General features: G+C 41.6%; 1 protein-coding gene across 2 annotated transcripts; it reads left to right on the top strand.

Annotated features, from left to right (window-relative positions):
- The first annotated feature begins 1,242 nt into the window (after positions 1-1,242).
- On the top strand, positions 1,243-18,705 carry plod3 (procollagen-lysine, 2-oxoglutarate 5-dioxygenase 3). 2 transcript variants are annotated; one of them, XM_064329004.1, is made up of 19 exons: positions 1,245-1,455; positions 5,017-5,108; positions 5,475-5,611; positions 6,728-6,891; positions 6,994-7,106; positions 8,989-9,052; positions 10,498-10,595; positions 10,695-10,796; positions 11,404-11,535; positions 12,319-12,440; positions 12,602-12,706; positions 13,004-13,129; positions 13,393-13,534; positions 13,679-13,792; positions 14,564-14,632; positions 14,976-15,080; positions 15,536-15,682; positions 16,122-16,247; positions 16,638-18,705. In XM_064329004.1, the coding sequence occupies exons 1-19, from the start codon at positions 1,365-1,367 to the stop codon at positions 16,791-16,793; spliced, it is 2,205 nt and encodes a 734-aa protein (XP_064185074.1). In that variant the 5' UTR covers positions 1,245-1,364; the 3' UTR covers positions 16,794-18,705. The 2 variants fall into 2 exon arrangements, with proteins under 2 accessions (XP_064185073.1, XP_064185074.1); XM_064329003.1 differs by having other exon boundaries at positions 1,243-1,455; positions 13,393-13,792.

Genomic DNA, 18,705 nt, shown 5'->3' with positions numbered 1-18,705 from the left:
CAGTAAAACTGAACCCCCAGTGTACCCCTTTAGTGAAGGGCAACCACACAGAAAGACAGCAGCTGCAGAGGACAGCAGCTGTGTTCTCTTAGCTAGGCCTGAGTGTTGCTTATTTTAAGATGACCATTTGGTGTCTAAAATGATTTACTTAGTGAATAAAAAATTGTTACAAAGTTGAAGTTAATCACAGTTCACCAGTGTGTAAAATTAAATCATCTCACCCCACAAGATGTATTGGTTAGTTGATATAATTATTAGCCATGCATGCCAATACATTTTTTAATTCAGTTATCCAAAGGCTACTCGTCTAAACCTGGGCAGTATTGTACATTAACAATACAGTCATTAAATGATTTAGGAAAAAACAACAACAACAAAAAAAAAAGTACAATCAAAGGGTTTCCTAAGCTGTGGTAGAGGCACCCAAGGAAATGTTGGTTTACATTTTACAGTGGGTGAATAGGAAGGTCTATTTTGTGTAAGTCATTGTATTTTACTTTGGCGAAGAAACATTTGACTGTGAAACAAAACAATTATAAATAGCCTATTGTTCCCCCCCCCCCACACACACACACACACTCTTCAATTAAGGAGTCTTTGCCACCTCTGTCACCACTGCCAGCAAATCTAAACATTGACATTCCTGCCTTCATTAATCCCAATATCCCAGTTAACACAAGATTTCCAGGTTTTTGTACAAATGCAGAAACATAAGGGCGCCATGGTTACATATAAATCTGCAAACCAGTCTTCCACCATTATCCACCACCACCAGTGTGTACGTGATCCTTGAGTTTTTATTATCCGTCTAGCTACCTAATTGATCTTGTGGACGTATATTTAACAAATAATTTTCCGTAATCTAGTATTTATATTTATAATTTGTCAAGACATTTTTTGTGAAATGTTGGAGCCAAATAGCCAGTATTTGTAACAACGGGGTCACATGCTTTATGAAAGCCTGTAAAATGTATAAGTGAACAAGAGGACGTCCCCCAAACTTGCCCCCAGCTCTAACACTCCTAAAACGTGGCAACGAGAATATTCCTAACTTTCTCCGCTTTCAAGAACTTTCCAAGGCAGAAGGAATGTGACGCTTGAGGCAAACTTCCATTTGTCCATTCCTGGTTGGTTGGAAGTCTGTCCATCTATTTCTGCAACTGGCCTTTGACTTGATCAATCAACTCTTTGTAAGATTTCATTGGGTAAAGTGTGGTAAAGGGGGCTGTCCCCCACATATTGACAGAAAGTTCTTGAAAGAAGATTCCGCGAGAGTTGCAGATGTGCAAAAGAGGGGCCAGGGTTTTACAGCCGAACGTGAGAGGGTTGGGGAGATAAGAGGGTAACTCGGGGAATACGAAGTGATGGGAGCGTCTTTTCTTGCCGTGGTTTTCGTGCTGGTTCTCGGTCTGGCAGACGATGTAACTGCGGCGGACCAGAAGACCATAGCACCAGGTATGGTTCCGGGCCGTTGCTATTACCGATTAGCGTAAATCTGTGCTATCTTTTGCCATCATCTTCACTACCGTTAGTTTGCTTTTCTTTGGTCAGGCAACTCTGGTGTTGTACAGACTAGCTTACTACATAAATTGTAATAATATTATTAATAATACGAAGTAGCTTGCATCTGAAAACCCGTCATAATTTATTTTAATATAGCTAGTGGTTACTTACTGTTGGCTCAATGTCCCGTTTGATTTAACAGTAGCTTGCTATCAACTGAGCTAATTTAGCTAATGAGGCAGTAGTGGCAGCTAGCGTGACACTGTTGGCATAAAGTCGAATCGAGTAGCGAGCCTGGTCAACTTTATGTGGCTGGTCAGTTTCACCAAATAAAACTACTACAACCATGGAGATCAACATGCGATTTTCTAAATAAGCTTGCGTATAACGCAACAGCGACTGTAGCTTGCTCGCTATCTAGCAGCTAAGCTATCGTTATTGGCGCATCAAAATTTTGGCTAGCTAACGTTAGATTAGACTAACGTTAATTGATTTTCTTGGTAGTGTTAGGTAGCTAGGCTACGTGAAACCGTTTCGTACTTGATATGAAAGTAGCTCCGATAATTAAGAATTGGGGGTGCAAGATATTATTAACGGTGTCGCTGTGTACTCTATTAGGATGGCCAATTGATGCTACCTCATTGCTAGTTGTATATAGCGTTCAGGTAGCTACTCCCTTGTAGAGCCAGATCAAAGTTTTTATTTTTTTTATTTTAGGGTTAACCAAACTTAACTACCAACTCCTGCATCTATAACTAGTTTAAGTATTTTCTAAGTACATGTAGATACGGACCTTAATATGACATTACGCCATTTTCGGCTAAATAATAGTCGTATTGCATTCAGGGGCGCATAATCCTGTCAAAACTATGTGTTAATGCAGCATTGTCAACGAAAATGAAATCGTGTTGGTTTGATAGTTTGAAGAAATTGTTTACACTAATGAACATTGCTTAGCCGAAGTTATTTGATTTCGTCATTCAGTTTCCTGTGGTATTATTTCCAGTTACTGTTCTTACTTTGACTCAAATATTTGTGATTAGACGTGCTTTGTGGACTTCTATTCGGCTCCTGCCATGATATATATACCAAGGGGAATTTGAATATATATGGTTCGCTGGTTGTGGCAAGACTTATAGGTAGCATACAACAGAGAAATTGATTCAGCACCCTGCCACGCCACGCCAAACCACCCCATCCATATTACTTGGCTCCTCCCTTCCTTTCACCATACATTCGTTCGTTTGGTTTAGACTAGCTACCAACTTTCCGTATGGATTCTTCCGGTGGAGTTCCAATGTAAGATACAAGGTCTTTTTTGTAATGTCATGATGGTTTCTCACTTTCCTTCTAGAAAGTTCCAGATGAATTCCTTTTGCATTGAGCACCAGAGAGAGCATTGTGGAATGTTTTACCTACACAAATGTGATCCATTTCAGAGTTATTTTCCCTTGGGTTTTGTCAATAAAAGGAGTTTTCGCTCACTTATGAATAGGTCCAGATAATACATATGCCTCAGATGTGTATCAGGACAGTTATGAAACCTCTCTAACTTTTTTTTTTGTTGTTGTTGATGAATAAGCATAGCTGTGGGTTTCAAGATGAAAGAAGTGCAATTTTTAATTATATTATTTTTATCTTCGTTATATGAAGTACAGTTTTGATGAACTCTCGTTTTGAATATTTAATCTGCTTTCATCATCCTGTTTTCATTTATTTTATTATTTCTTAATCCTTGTTTCCGTCTGCTTTCCTGATGTGCATTATTTTTTATTCTGTCTTGTGAAGCACTTAGTAACTTTTTGAAAGGAGCTATATAAATAACAATTATTATTATAATGATTATTATTAGCTGGAATGATAGCTGGTGGAGTAATTTCCTTAATTAATATCAATAGGCTTTAATTAGGAATAAAAAGTGCAGCTTTTTCATGACACAAGGCAGTGCTAACATGATGGTTTTATTACAGTGAATTCTCAAAATGTGAATATTTTACTTGACATGCTGATGTTCCCCTCTATACAATACATTTTATCCATTCTCATGCTAGTTAAACTCCCCATTCCATTTATTCCTACTGCGTAAATAGGCCTATTTGTCGTGCTGAACACATGCACTAAGGATCAGGAACACATTGAGGCGTCTGGCCTGCCCACACAGGTCTGAATCATCATTATTTTCTCAAATCAGATGGGTGGGGAGCTGCTGTAGGACAGAGGGAGAGGGAAAAAATGGATGGATGTGGGGTTTTGCATACGGAGGAGACGATTGGATGAGTAACTCTGCGGAAGTAACCTCAGTTGATCTGGCATCTAACTTGACTCAAGTCAAAACAGGAATTAAGCTTGCCTCTGAAGTGTGGATGTTTTTTTTTCTGTTTTCCAGAATAGAAAAGGTCAGACTAGGTCAGGGGTCCAGACAGTTTAGTGATATCACCTGTCTAGTAGATGTTCATTTAGCATGTGGCACTTAAACAGCAGGTGGCATCCATAAACTGGCATCATTTTACTCTTTCTTTTATCATTAAGCAATGTGGCTTCTGTTTCCTGCTGAATTACTTCAGTTGTATCCTTGAGCAAGCCATTTATTACTTAACCTGAAGTGCTTAAGTAACGTCCAGCTGTATAAATAGATTGTTTGTTTTTTGTTTTTTTTAAAGAAAACGGGTGATCTGTTTTAGTCGCTTTCGATAGGAGTGTCTTCTAATTTCGTAAATAGAATGTAATTCAGCTGTGTTGACTGATAAATGTAATGGGTCTAATCTCTTGTATATTTGTTTGATCTTTGAATGCCAATTTTACCCATTCAATTTTCAACTGCATGATTAGTTTGCAGACCTTTCGTTCAGTTCTCAAATCATTAAATGATTGTAAAATCATTGTTAATGTTATCAATTTAATTGTTTTGTACAATGTATTGTAACCTATGGGTAAAATGCACTTTAAATTAAAATAAACTTAAGATTAAACTTAAATCCATCCTAATGAAATCTGAGATTTGCAAATCGCAGTGGTGATATTCAAATCTGACTATTTTTAAGATGTGTTGCAGTACGCCAGGTTCTATTAAGTTCCCTCTAAAAATTAGGTTACACGTAATAAGATATTTTCTACTTCCACATCTGCACTTACCATAAGAATCCATGCATTACAGCAGCGGAACCAAACACATTTAGCACAGTAATGTATAGGACAGTTTATGTGCTATGTTGGGGATGGATTGTGATTTTTGAATAGCTTTTTAATTTTTTAATTTTTTCTACACCCCACTGATTGTAAAACAACAAACAGGTGATGCTGGAGTGGATACCACTACAAAAATAAAATCACAGGAAACTTCTCTGTTACTGATGAAGCATAAATAGTGGCCCTGTACATGCCCTGTATATGAAAAATAAATAGGTTGCCATACCAAGCACTCCCTATCAGGTCCTGCTTGTCTCCCCTGCTGTCCAGCTTAGCATTGGTTTGCAGCCCCTCTCAACTTTTTTGCATTTCTCTTCTGCCTCCAAGAGAACCTGCTGGTCATCACTGCAGCCACCGAGGAGACAGATGGCTTTAATCGGTTCATGCGGACAATCAGGGAGTTCAATTACACTGTGAAGGTATGTTATTATCTAGCCCAGTTTTACTGTTGATACCTAGAACCTAGATACCTCTAGAACCTCTGCCCTTTAGCATTTGGTCAAGCTCTCATTTCTCACTAAAAGCACAGTAGACCGTTGCTGGACTGATGTTGGTCAGCCTGTGTATACACCTGTATGATGATGCATGTGTTAGATGGTATGATTAAATCGTAATCTTTCACAGCAGTGCACAAATATTTGGAATTTTGGAATGAGTGCATATGTTCTATTTGTTGATGATAGCAGTGATGGCAGTCATGGTAAGCAGGTTAACAGCGTTGACACAAATTGTTATTTTCTGAATAAGTGGCAGCAGTATGAAGGACTCTCCCTTTCTGCATTTAGGTGCTGGGTCTGGGGGAAGACTGGAAGGGTGGGGATGTTGCTCGCACGGTTGGTGGGGGTCAGAAGGTTCGCTGGCTGAAGAAAGAACTTCAAAAGCACAGTAACAAGGAGGAGCTGGTCATTCTTTTTGTGGACAGGTCAGACTGCTGCAGATTTGCACAGTGGTGTGTGTGTGTTTTTGTGAGTGTGTTGCTCTTCAGAAGCAAATGGGAACTGCAGGCCAGCTCTACTACAGGATTATGTATTTGTAGAGGAAGAAACTGCCTTTGTTTGAGTAGACAAACCAACATCCAATTTCTCTCTATATCTCTGTGTGCCTGTGTTTGCATGTGCTTGTTGCTACATCATTTTTCAGAAGTTTATCTGGGTTAGATACTGTTTCTCTTTGTCTTTTTATCCTCCTTTTACTTTTTGTCTCTTCTCTGTAGTTACCCATTCTACTTTTTTTGTTTGTAATCTTTTCCTCATCTTTCCCCTTGTTCTTCACATTACTCCTGTTACTTAACTTGACACCTAGAGTAACTGTAGACACAGTGTAGCGACCCCACTCTGATGAATGGAGGCTTTGTTTCCATGTGAGTTCGCTGCTTGGCTATATTTACATTTGCAGGTTCCCTCCCATAGTCATAGCCATATCCTGTGCAAATAGCTTTGAACTTTGAAAATGTTCAGAATTTCAAATTTGTAGGTGTTCAAGAGGTCATTTCACTCAGCTCATTTTAAGGTCATTTTAAATTTTCTTTAAAAATGTATTTTTACAAATTACACATGGCTGAGGAAGAACACTGTACTCCAGGAACCCAAACTCCTCTTTTGGGTCTGCTTTTTTAGGAGAGCTTGCCTTTAATTAGAATGTATTGATGTTCTGAATGCACAGATGCTAATAAAGAAGTAGCAATAGTGAAATGACTGCTTTTGCACTCCTGCAGCCTGCCCACGCTGTCATTTGTGGTCATCTTGTTCCTACTAAAAGCACCAAGGGAATTGCAAACGTCTCATAAGATGGGGAAGTGTGGCAGCATTCTGTGTTTTTGCCAGAGCAAAGGAAACAGAACAGAGTAATGTTGTCTTTTTAAATTGTAAAGCAACCATGCTGTCAGTGTAGTAAGCCTGTGACCTTGAGCAGAGTTTCTGGTATTCGGTTGGTTGCTGTTGCTGTTCTGCGGTGTGCATTTTGCATTCTGTGCTGTGATGATGGTCTTGCCATGCAGTGCTTTGCACCTATGCTAATAGCTGTTGTTGCCGCTCTCCAGCTACGATGTGATCCTGGCCAGTGGGCCACAGGAGCTGCTGTGGAAGTTCTCCAGGATGGGCCACCGCGTGGTGTTCTCCGCGGAGGGCTTCTGCTGGCCCGACCAGAAGCTGGCGTCCAAATACCCGGCGGTCTACACTGGCAAGCGCTACCTCAACTCCGGAGGTACGCGGCGTCGTGGCGGTGGCGACACGCTCCCGTAAAGGAAGGTGGGGCGCGTTAGGGATCCAGTCCCCAGTCTCACACCGTCTCTGTGCGCCGCTTTAGGTTTCATCGGCTACGCCCCCGATCTCCACGGCATCGTGCAGCAGTGGAAATACAAAGACAACGACGACGACCAGCTGTTCTACACCAAGATCTACCTGGACAAGGCCCAGCGGGTCAGTGCTTCGTAAACACGCTTAGACTGTCAGTGTGAACATTACATTACATTACAGGCATTTAGCTGACGCTCTTATCCAGAGCGACGTACAACAAGTGCATTAGTTCAAGGTGCAGAGGTGCAAAAGAAACACACTAGAGTGAAGTAAAGATCGTAGTGCCAGAAGTGACCACAGATCAGGACTCCAACCCTGTAGAGTAACCTGTTCAGCAAACAGGTTAGTCTAGTGTGAAGTGTGAAGGCGTGTATAAAGCAGCAGGCGTGTCAATGTTAGCATTTAACGTGACGCTACGGGCTGTATTTACGAAGCACGCCGCAAATTACTATCAGTGCCATAAAAGTGTGTTTTCAATTTAGCACGGTATTTACTCAGACTGTGTAAATTAGCACAGCCGCAGCGGGTTCATTGTAATGCGCTGCCCTTATTTACTGTAAGTCTGGCGTAAAGCAGCATTGTTACGCTCAATCGCCGGTGAAGTTGGGTTATGGACAGGTGTCTGGATCCATACAGTCTATGGTCTGGATCCATAGATGCAATGGATAGGCACTGTCACCTTTAAAATTTTAATGTGTCTCATTAGTAAAAACACATTTAGCATTTATCAAGTTGTTAAATTCCGTACCCAATAACCAAGTGAGCGAGCGAGCGACCGCAATTTGCCACGCATAGTCCACGGCGGCAGCAATCCTGCGCGCTGTGGGAAAAACAGCAGCTGTTAGTTTTACCACCTCTGAGTTGCTATGACAAACAACTTGCTTTTTTTGCTGTTATATGTTTATGGAATGCCATCTAAAGAGAAAACGAGGGTTGGTACCCAGAGAGGTCATGGGGAGGGCTTCAGATTTGGAGCTTAGGGGACGTTAGGTGGTGTTGAAAGCCATCTACAATTAGTGTCCTTTTGGGGAGACCTTGCGCATTTTAAATGGTGTTTAATTTCTTTAGAAATGTTTACTTTACTCATCAACGTGTTTGACTTTTTAAGTTAGTTGGTGTTTAATGTTAACATCCAGAAGTTAAATCTTTTGGATGTCGTGTTAATGCAAAAGAAACAGCTGCCTGGTTAGAAGCATTTATAATAAGCATGCACCAGATTGGTGCTATTTGGTCAGCTATTTGCTTTGTAAAAGCTTACCTGGGTGTTAAGAAACAAACGAAAGCAGCTTTCCTCATCTATTTACCAAACTCACGTCATGGTAAGTTATGAAGTTGCTTGTGTGTACATTTTTTTTAACGTAAAATCCTTTTAAATATGGCCCTAAATGACAGAATGAGTAAATGACTGATTATTCATTGGTGCATAAAAATACTGGGAGGGAAATTTCTAGCCATTTTTGCATTTCTCATTTCTCAAGAAACACTGATCAAAATCCCCCACTTCTGATTGGTGAGAAATAAAGTAATGAAAGTATGTTGCGACTAATTCCAGCTGTCAAAGTGCCGTGTGATGAGGGAATAGAATGTAACTGGTTTTTCTTGTTTTTTTTTCTTCAATGCCCTTAATGTGTTGGCCTACTTAACAATTGAGACTTGCATACCAAGTGGCTGTTCCAAGTGCAGAAAGGATTACTATAATTAATGTAGGGAGTGTCAGTGCTGAGTCCTGATGTGTTGTCTGTACTGTACAAAAGCAATTATGTGCAATTCCTCACGCAGTCCACTATCCTGGGGGGTATTTCACAATGCAGGATTACTGAGTTGGCTGGATAACTGCACTGGGTAAACCCCGAAACAGCTCTCTTTACTTGAGTCCATGTTTCGGATATGGGAGGGTTCTGGGTCATGCAGTTAACTCTGTAATCCTGCTTTGTGAAACAGAGCCCTGTTCAGTCTGACATACAGCATGGAAGTCGAGTGTAACTGGGTGTGTCTTTCTCCTCAGACGAAGTTCAACATGACCCTGGACCATCGCTCCCGCATTTTCCAGAACCTCAATGGAGCAATCGGTCTGTCTGCGTTTACAGTTTTTTTTTAATCAATTAATGTTTATTGTAATTTTCCAAATTTATACAACCATAATAACAAAACACATCTGTCAGGGGTTACACGCGTACCGATATTTAACAGCCTACAGATATTTAACAGACTTGTTCTGGAGTTACATTTACATTTCCCTTGTTGCTGTCTCTCCTTTTGTGATTTAAAACACTAAATTTTTCCCATTAATCTACAAATTTAAATTCTTGTATTCCTAAAATATATGTGCGTTCCTCCATCAAAAGATTTCCTCCAAAACGTCAAAGCATTGTCCCTGAGTTGGGGCCTCAGTTTTTTATCATTTGCTTGTCATTGCTTTCGTGCTGGCTGAAGTTAATACCTTAAAGGGCAATTCTACCGTAGAACAACATTAACCTGTATGTTAGCATTTAACAGATCAAAGCGTTAATATTTAAGTTTTTGTTTGTGGCTGCCCGAGGCTGTCTCTGTACAGGAATGTCATAATGACTCAATGGCATACACCACCACCCTTTTTTTTTTTTTTTTTTTTAAATAACTACAATGGGCAGGTGATTTTAATTTGGAGATGCCTCCCCCCAGCCTCCAATACTAGGCGATGCGAGCTTTGACCGAGCTATTAGGCGGTTGGTGTGTTCAGTAGTATCAGCAGAATGTTCTCCTCAAAATAATTTTGGTTTGCTTCACACTATCACATTCTTTAGCTGTGTCTCAGGTGTATCTGGGAGGATATTTAGCTTTCAAAATTTCAGTGAGACATGCGTTTTCTCCAACCCTCATCTTGCAGTAGCCTGTAAAAAAATATTCCTCACTTCACAGACAGTAAACCATTGTAATTTTCCACAGTACATCGAAACGGTATTTCCTTTTTGGAACTTAAGCATGAAAGGAAACTGAACACCATAAACCTAGATTCTCTTTCCTTAGTGGCTAGCTTGCTAGCGAGTAGGAGAATGGCTTCCAGTTCCAGGCCAATGCCCAGGCCTTCCATTTACACTGTATTCAGTAGAAGTGGGAGACTGTGACCGGCCTTGTCTGACGCCCGCCAATAGACTGTGAGCGGGCATCCCATTGTAGCCTTTAAAGCAGCAGCCTGGAGCATGCACAGTGGTTAAGAGCTCATTTTAATCAGGAGGACAGCTACACTTCTGTAAATAAATGAAAAACCCAGGGTGGCATTTCCCTTTAACAAGATATTTACCTCCCCCTGCACATATTGTGCCAGTCAGTATCTGGGATTTCTATATTGAATGCTGTTTCCCACTTGGCTTTTTTTACGCCTGTATTGGGTTGATTGTCCTCTATAGCCCATCAGTCCTTTACAAGCAGCTGAGATTATTATAAGTCTATTCTCATTGTATTGATTTTTTTGAACACATAATTCACTTCCATGGAGGGCTCACCTTTTGACTGCACACATTTTGCTCGTCTGCAGAGGAGGTGGTGCTCAAATTTGAAAAGGCACGCGTACGTGCCAGGAATGTGGCCTACGACACCCTTCCTGTCATCATCCACGGCAACGGACCCACCAAGGTAGGGATTTACGACAGTGAAAATGCATACCTTCGTTAAGCTCAAACGGCATCACAAATGGGAGCATCTCCACTTGAGTGATTCCTTCTGTCTTTTCAGCTGCAGCTTAATTACCTGGGTAACTATGTACCAACAGCCTGGACACATGAGACAGGTTGTGGCATCTGTGATGATGACCTGCTAAATCTCAGCGAATTGCCAGTGAGTCTTTGTCTCCATTAAAACCTGACATTTTATTAATTAACACCTGAGCCTTCCTCTGCGATTTCTCGCATGCAGTCAAGCCTTGAATGTGCCTGATTTTTTGAACCATAGCTGTTCTCTTTGTGCCTTTACTTAGTGGTATTGTCCTTGGTTTTTTAATTTTTGTAGTTCCTGCTAAATAAGTGACAAAGCTAAATTATGGTGGACTGCTTAAAAAAACAAGCCCAAGTGATTCTGTGAAGGGCTGTTTGTCAGGCTCAAACATTATGGTACCATTTGCATGACCATGTTGACACTGATGTGAGCTAAGTCTGCCCATGTCAGAGTATGTACTTTGCAATTAAACCAAGCTGGCTGAAACCTTCTTCAGCCAATCAGATTGTCGGAAACAGCTCTCATAAACTAACTTCCAGATGTTCTTCAGATGGAGCATCTGGGGTTGAGACTAGGTGTTAGTAAACGTGTCAGGTGCTATCAATTGTGTGTGAAAGTATCTATTTATTCCTGTGACTGCATGCATTCTGACCGTTCTGTGGGTGGCACAGTGGTGCAGTGGATAGTGCACTCCTCAGGGTTACTTGATGACTTTTTTTTTTAAATACAGGATGAAGGGATGCCCATAGTTCAGATTGCAGTGTTTATTGAACAACCCACCCCCTTTCTGTCGGAGTTTTTGGAGAGGTTGACAACCCTGAACTATCCTATGGAGCGACTGAGACTCTTCATACACAACAATGTGAGTAACAACTTCAGCTCACTCAAACAACTCCTACATAAATACAGTCGATACCTACCGGACCGAATCGCAGATTTCGTTACCTCGTTTCGGTTCCAATTTAAAATGCAGTACTCAAGCTGCCGATTGAAATATCCAGTTTTCCACTTCCCTCTGGTGCTCTGCTGAAATAAAGACGACAGAAGCGTCGCTCAGCCACGCCCTCGCTGCACACGTTCACTAGCTAACGCTACATTCGCTCTGTCAACTCAGTCCATGACAGCAGGTACCATTAGCAAACTAGTTAACTTTAAACTTGCTACACAAGCTTGACTATGTGATGTAATAATGGAAAATCAGACAAGAGGCACAAATATATTCCCTCTTCATAGTAATTAAATGAATGCTGTGTAGTGTTGGGGTATTTATCCATTAAAACATTTTTTTGTTTACTTTAAAAAAATATTTTGCATTCAGTTCTGTTGTACTACCAGCAGATGTGTATTTGAGAGAATTTGTTTTTCATTTTAATACATATATATATATATATATTCTTTTGGCAATCCGCCTTTCTCGTTTTGTTCACGTAGGGAAAGGTAGAGAGGGTTACAGGTAGAGATGGGATCACAGTGCAGAATGTGTCATCACTAGGACATACAGATCAATGGGAGTGATCGTTTGTGTGTGCGTGTGTGTGTGGAGGCCTGCACATTCTCATGTCATTATTATGTCTTTATTACTTGATGTTACTTTGGCATGTGGACATGAATAAAAGTACTAATGTGTGTGTCTTGTCCCTACCAGGTGGTTTACCACGAGCAGCACATCCAGCAGTTCTGGGATCGCCACAGGACTGTGTTCCCTGACGCTCGCATCGTTGGGCCAGAGGAGAACCTGCAACAAGACATGGCCAGAACCATGGCACTGTTAGTATAACTTACACCACTGCAGTAGAGATAATGCTGATTTGTGTTGTTTCTTGCCATAAATCAGGCAAAACCAGGGGTCAGCAGGTCACAAATGATCTGAATACATAAGAGTAAGTAGTTTTAAGTGCATGTAACCTGCCTGTGCGTCTGTTAAACAGGAATTCGTGTAGGGAGGACCCCACGTGTGATTACTACTTCAGTATTGATGCTGATGTCGCCCTGATCAACCCAGACATCCTGAGGATCCTGATTGAGGAGAACAAGTGAGAAACATGGGACACTGCTCAGCTGCATAACCAACACATTCACCCTTGGTTTTACTAATTACATTATAGCCAGATGGCAGACTATTGATTATTAGCCCTTTGACTCGGTGTTACTTTCTTTGTATAGACAAATGGAGGTGGCGTACACAATTGTTTATCATTTGTCCAATTTTTGCAAATAAATTTCTGGCATCACCAGTTAATACACTGCAGTATTTCCAGAAAGTGCCTGTCAGAACCCCCCCCCGCCTCCTCTTAACCCTGTCTGTCTCTTGCATGTCCCCTCTCTATCAGGCCAGTCATTGCCCCCATGCTGTCCCGCCACGGAAAGCTGTGGTCCAATTTCTGGGGTGCTCTGAGTCCAGAGGGCTTTTACTCTCGGTCTGAGGATTACATCGACATCGTCCAGGGCAAGCGTGTGTAAGTATATACCCCAGTGTAGGTCAGCGTGTCATTTTTCAAGGAAAATATGGCAACTTCTCTTTAAAGATGTGTTTGCACAATATTTTATTTACTAGTTTATCGGTGCAACAATTCTACATACTATACTAAACTGACCTTCAAGGATCGACTAAGTAAGAAAACAATTGAGAACAATGTGTATTGATTATTTAGCCCATCAACAAATTAAATGAACTGGTTGGGATTAACCCATTCTGTGCCCCCCCCCCTTCTCCTGCCAGGGGGCTGTGGAACGTGCCCTACATCACTCAGGTGTATCTGATCCGGGGGTCTACTCTGCGCACACGCCTGGCCCAGGTCAGCCTGTACTCACAGGAGGGCATGGACGCCGACATGGCCTTCTGCAGGACGGTCCGAGACCAGGTGTGTGTGTGTCCGAGCACACGGTGTTTTTTGCGCGCTCGTCGCTTTCCATTTGAGCCTTCGACAGCACACAGTTTCGTCTTCAACTTCTCCCCCTCGTTCCACCTCTCTCCTTTCTCTGCCTTCTCCTGGCGCGTTCCTCAGGGGGTGTTCATGTTCGTGTCGAACCGAGATGAGTTTGGACGTCTCGTCTCCAGTACTAACTACAACATTAGCCGGCTTCATCCGGACATGTGGCAGATCTTTGACAACCCTGTGGTATGGTACTCCTCTTTGCTGAATTTTTTTAGCAGACCGTGCTGATGATACTCAACCGTATGTAACTGTTAGGTCTGGGGAAAGCTCTTCCCCTGGGGTCTTGACTAAATGTTCATTTAATATTAAAAAAACTTTTCAAATTTCCTTCAGTAAAACTAAAATTAAACAGAATTAATTAAGCTGTTTTAATTGGCCCCCAGAGGTGAAGAGAGTTATTTTGCAAGGATCCTGTCTCTAAAATGCTGACCTTAGAAATCTGGGGTTAATCTTGGACTCCAAACTAACTACAAAATCTCATATTAAACACGTCACCATGTCTTGTGGGAAAAGAAAAAAGTGTATTGCTTTGTCTGCTTCCAGAGAAGAGGCGATGCAACTTAGCTTGCCTTGCCCATGCAAAACAGTGGCAAGGGCATCATTTACATATTGCAACATGCAAGGGTTTCACTGGGCTTAGCATTTGTGTTACTAAACTAACATCCAGTTAACCCCGCCCACTGAACCTGCCATTTAGCCTAGGGGGAAAGCAAACCGGTTTTGGCACAGGCTTTCATTTGTTTTGTTTTTTTAAAGGGTCATTAAAAAATATTTCTGGTGGGGTTCTGTGAATGCAAAAAAAAAAATGAAACCGAAAAGAATCAGCAAAGAATTTCAGTTTTCAGATTTCAGTTTCCTGGCCCTTGTTTACCTTTATGACTATCCTGGTTAATGTGGGAGAACCATTGCTCTCAGCAAACCATTGTTGGATGAATATTTTTCTCCTACATTTAGGACTGGAGAGAGAAGTACATCCATGAAAACTACTCTAAAATCTTTGAGGAGGATTATATTGTGGAACAGGTAAGGAAATGGAAGACTTGAAGTCAGCACCTATCCATGGTATGGCAAAGGGCAGATCATACAGTACACTTGCATGCTTTTCCATCGTCCTGCCTCCTCTTCACTCTCCCAGTATACCCGTCACCATTTTTTTTTTACTCTGTTGAACCCCGTGGGGTAATTTGTCCTTTGCGTCTGACCTGTCCTAGTTAGGAGCAGGGGGCAGCCTCAGTGCTGCGGCTGGGGACCAACACCGCTTCTGAGGCCGGTACCTCAGTCGAGGGCGACGGCAGGAGCACACTGAACCCTGACATGCATGTCTTTATTTCCCACGGCTCTCCTCCGGTCCTCCTGCTTTCCCCAGCCCTGCCCCGATGTGTACTGGTTCCCGGCCTTTTCCGAAAAGATGTGCGATGAGCTGGTAGAGACGATGGAAGATTTTGGGCAGTGGTCAGGAGGAAAGCACACGGTAAATCTCACTACGCACTACTCTCCATTCTAATCTACTGAACAATGGAGCTGTAATCTCTCTCTGTTACTCTCGATACATGTGATTGTGCCTTTCTTTACATTACATTACAGGCATTTAGCAGATGCTCTTATCGAGAGCGGCTTGCACAACTTTTACATACAGCATTTACATTGCATCCATTTATACAGCTGGATATATACTGAAGCAATGCAGGTTAAGTACCTGGCTCAAGGGTACAATGGCAGTGTTCTACCTGTGACCTTTAGAATACAAGACCAGTTCTTTACCCATTATACTACACTGCCACCACATTAAACTGCCTCCCAATTCTTTGTCTACATCTAAGACTGTAATTATTGTCTCTGATCAAGACTCTTCTTTACGTATGTCTGTGTGCGCGTGTTTGTGTGCATGCCTTTCTAATCTGACTTTGATCTACGCACATGTGACAGGACGAACGTCTAGCAGGGGGCTACGAGAACGTGCCCACGGTGGACATCCACATGAACCAGATCAGTTTCGAGAAGGAGTGGCTCAAATTCCTCAAGGAGTACATTGTCCCTGTCACTGAGAAGCTCTACCCGGGATACTATCCCAAGGTGAGACGGTCACGCCCTCCCGCAGAGTCACACCCATTTTCAGTGCTGCCAGCTGTCTTCATCTTTCTCTACCCGCTGGAATGCGCAGATATTTAAAGAGTTGGCTTGTTTCTCTGCACACGCTTACATTTAAGAATGTTAGAAAGCCAACGGCTTTCCAATTTTGATATTGTAGGTTCTTTGCTTTTTTACTCGTATAAGCAAGGCCCTAAAGTTGGTCTGCTAAATTCTAGTCCAGAATAACTTCTACCCAAACCCCCCTCCCCCCGCATTGAGGACCAATATTAAATATCGTGTTATATTAAAGATCTTTTCATCTTAATGAGATATGGCTACACATTTGGAACAGCGTTAGAGGCAGAAAGCCGTGGCTCTTCCTGCTCTGTCAAGTCACAGTTCATACGTTCACTGTTCATGTGCCATCTCCTCCCCGCACCAGGCCCAGGCGGTGATGAACTTCGTGGTGCGCTACAGACCCGACGAGCAGCCCTTCCTCCGGCCACACCACGACTCCTCCACCTTCACCATCAACGTAGCCCTCAACAGCAAGGGTGTTGACTATGAGGTGTGAGCCTAATACGATTTAAATACATGCATTTAAATCTAAATATGTATATCCTGCCATTTGATCCATGTGATATGTAAACATAGCATAGTTTGTTAGGTTATGTCTAGGTGAGAGAGACAAGTGAATGTTTTAGTATTTTAATTATTACATTTTAGTGACACAGCATAAATGTGACCTCTACTTTGAGCCAGGAATCTGTTTTGTGTGCGATATCTTCACATATGATTAACTGGAAATGTATTAAAATAAGGTATGTGGCCGTAGACCCATCATATGTTCGGAATTGTTTTGAAAACTGTGTGCGTGTGTGTGGGCGTGCGTGTGTGTCTGTGCGTGCATGTGTGTCTGTGTGCGCGCGTGTGTGTGTGCGCCACTTTTTGTTTTCAGGGTGGGGGATGTCGTTTCCTGCGCTATGACTGCAAAGTGGAGGCCCCACGCAAGGGGTGGTCCTTCATGCACCCGGGCCGTCTCACTCACTACCACGAGGGGCTCCCCACCACGCAGGGCACCCGCTACATCATGGTCTCCTTTGTTGACCCATAAGCGCGTGCGTAAGGGCTGAGGGCAGGTGTCTGAACTGGTATGGGGGGGGGGTCTGGAGGGAAATCTCACAAATTATACATTTTAAAGGTGGGGGGGGGGGGGGCTAGCTAAAGCCGTTTGGTCCGTAGGGCTCCTTAGGATTGAAACTACCATTTAATCTACATTTAATGAATGTTATCGTGGGGTAAATTTTTCCTTAGTGTTTTTTAAGATGGACAAAAATACATCTTAAAAAGAATCGGTGTCAACCACTACCCTTTTGGAGCAGAAAACATGGTGATGAGATCATCAGGAAATGAAAGGTAGAAGGTTTTTGTGTTTCTGAAAGTGTTAGCGGATTTGGATTTATGGAACTGGTCATAGGAATTGAGGCTCTGTAAATGCAAAACAAGACAGGCCATTCTTGTCCCTAGTCACATATCATGGTACTGTTTATAATATGTGTAAAATTGCAAACCAGAAGGCATTTGGTTCAAACCTTCTTACAATAAAAAAGCGTTAAGTAAGCTGTAGGACACCCAAAAACTAACCTTGGCTAGAAGATGAGTGGGTGAGCAGAACTGACATCAGTCTGTTACCACTGGATGATTTGTGATCTTTTCCGATGGATCAAACTGATGCCATTATGTCAGCCAATACAGAACAGCTGAGAAAAAGGTTGCAGTATCAGATTACTGATATGATCTGGTGAGTCCATTTTTGTTATCATTAAAATGGGGTTTCTCTTCAAATAAAATCTCAATTTGGTAAACTAATAACTATTGACTGAAGGTCAATGGGTAGGACACCAGTGTGACAGAAATGTTTGAAAGGAGAAATTGACACTCGCAAACCAACAAAAGATGCCTTTTCAGGAACTTGATAACCTACAGTAGCAGACAGACCTGTGAACCTCATGACAGTGATTGCATTTTAAAGCATTCTCAAGAGGAAAAAAAAGTATAACCAGCTGGGTGGGGAGGGCAAGTTCCTGCGTTTTAGTATGTTTATTAAAGGCAAAAATTCTAAATGGTTCAATAGGGAAAGAAAGTCTTTCATATATTGACTTTCAAATTATGGAAAATATGTTGCCTAAGAATTACACTTTCTTGGAAGTGCACCACATGGCCTTTCAGCGTAAGATATATACAATACTTTGGTTAAGTTAGCATTTCCCAGTTCAATAGAGTGTACTAATGGAAATGATGGTAAACCAGGTGGCTGCAGCTGAAATCAGTTACTCTGCCATTTCCCCTCAGGTGTGCGTGTGTATGTGTGTGCGCGTGTGTTACTCTTTGTATATCAGCATACATGCTTGTTTTAGTATGTAAGTAATTTAAGTTTTATCATAGTGTAAATTTGTTTTTTGAGGGGTGAAAAGGCTTTGAAAGTAACCTGGTTTCGGAAATGGGTCGGTGAGATTGAGCTGGAAGGGACCTACTGCAGTTTATTGTTTCCTCTGTAAATTATTGTGTTATCCAAGACTTTCCCTTTATCAGTCATAAACAAAGCTGTGGCCATTTTATATATAACATATGATTCCACCAGTGCATTATATTGGAGGTGAAGGTGTTTTAATTGTTACAGTATATTAATTACATTGGAGGGGGGTGTAGACTAGCCTGAAATGATATTTTTCTGAAGTCATTTTGACTTAATGCAAATTACATTTCCAGTTGAAAAGAGTTTTGTATGTGTAATTTTATACATTGAGCCAAAATAGGTTTACAAGTTTTCATATCAAGAAGCAGTGTTTTTTGCAAATGCTACAAATCTTTATTGGTTTGTTTTACTCTTCCATACTAGTATGTAATCCAGTTTATTTTTGTTTTTAAGTGTGACTGTTTACTGTAAATGTTTTCCATGCTGTGCTTTGTACAGACTGCATTAAATTATTTCAGTGGTTGAAATACTTAATAAAGTTTTGAAATAA

Source organism: Anguilla rostrata, chromosome 3 (genome assembly GCF_018555375.3).
Source record: "Anguilla rostrata isolate EN2019 chromosome 3, ASM1855537v3, whole genome shotgun sequence".
Classification (NCBI taxonomy): domain Eukaryota; kingdom Metazoa; phylum Chordata; class Actinopteri; order Anguilliformes; family Anguillidae; genus Anguilla; species Anguilla rostrata.
Note: the sequence above shows the minus strand (reverse complement) of the source record. Positions and strands in the feature narration are given on the sequence as shown.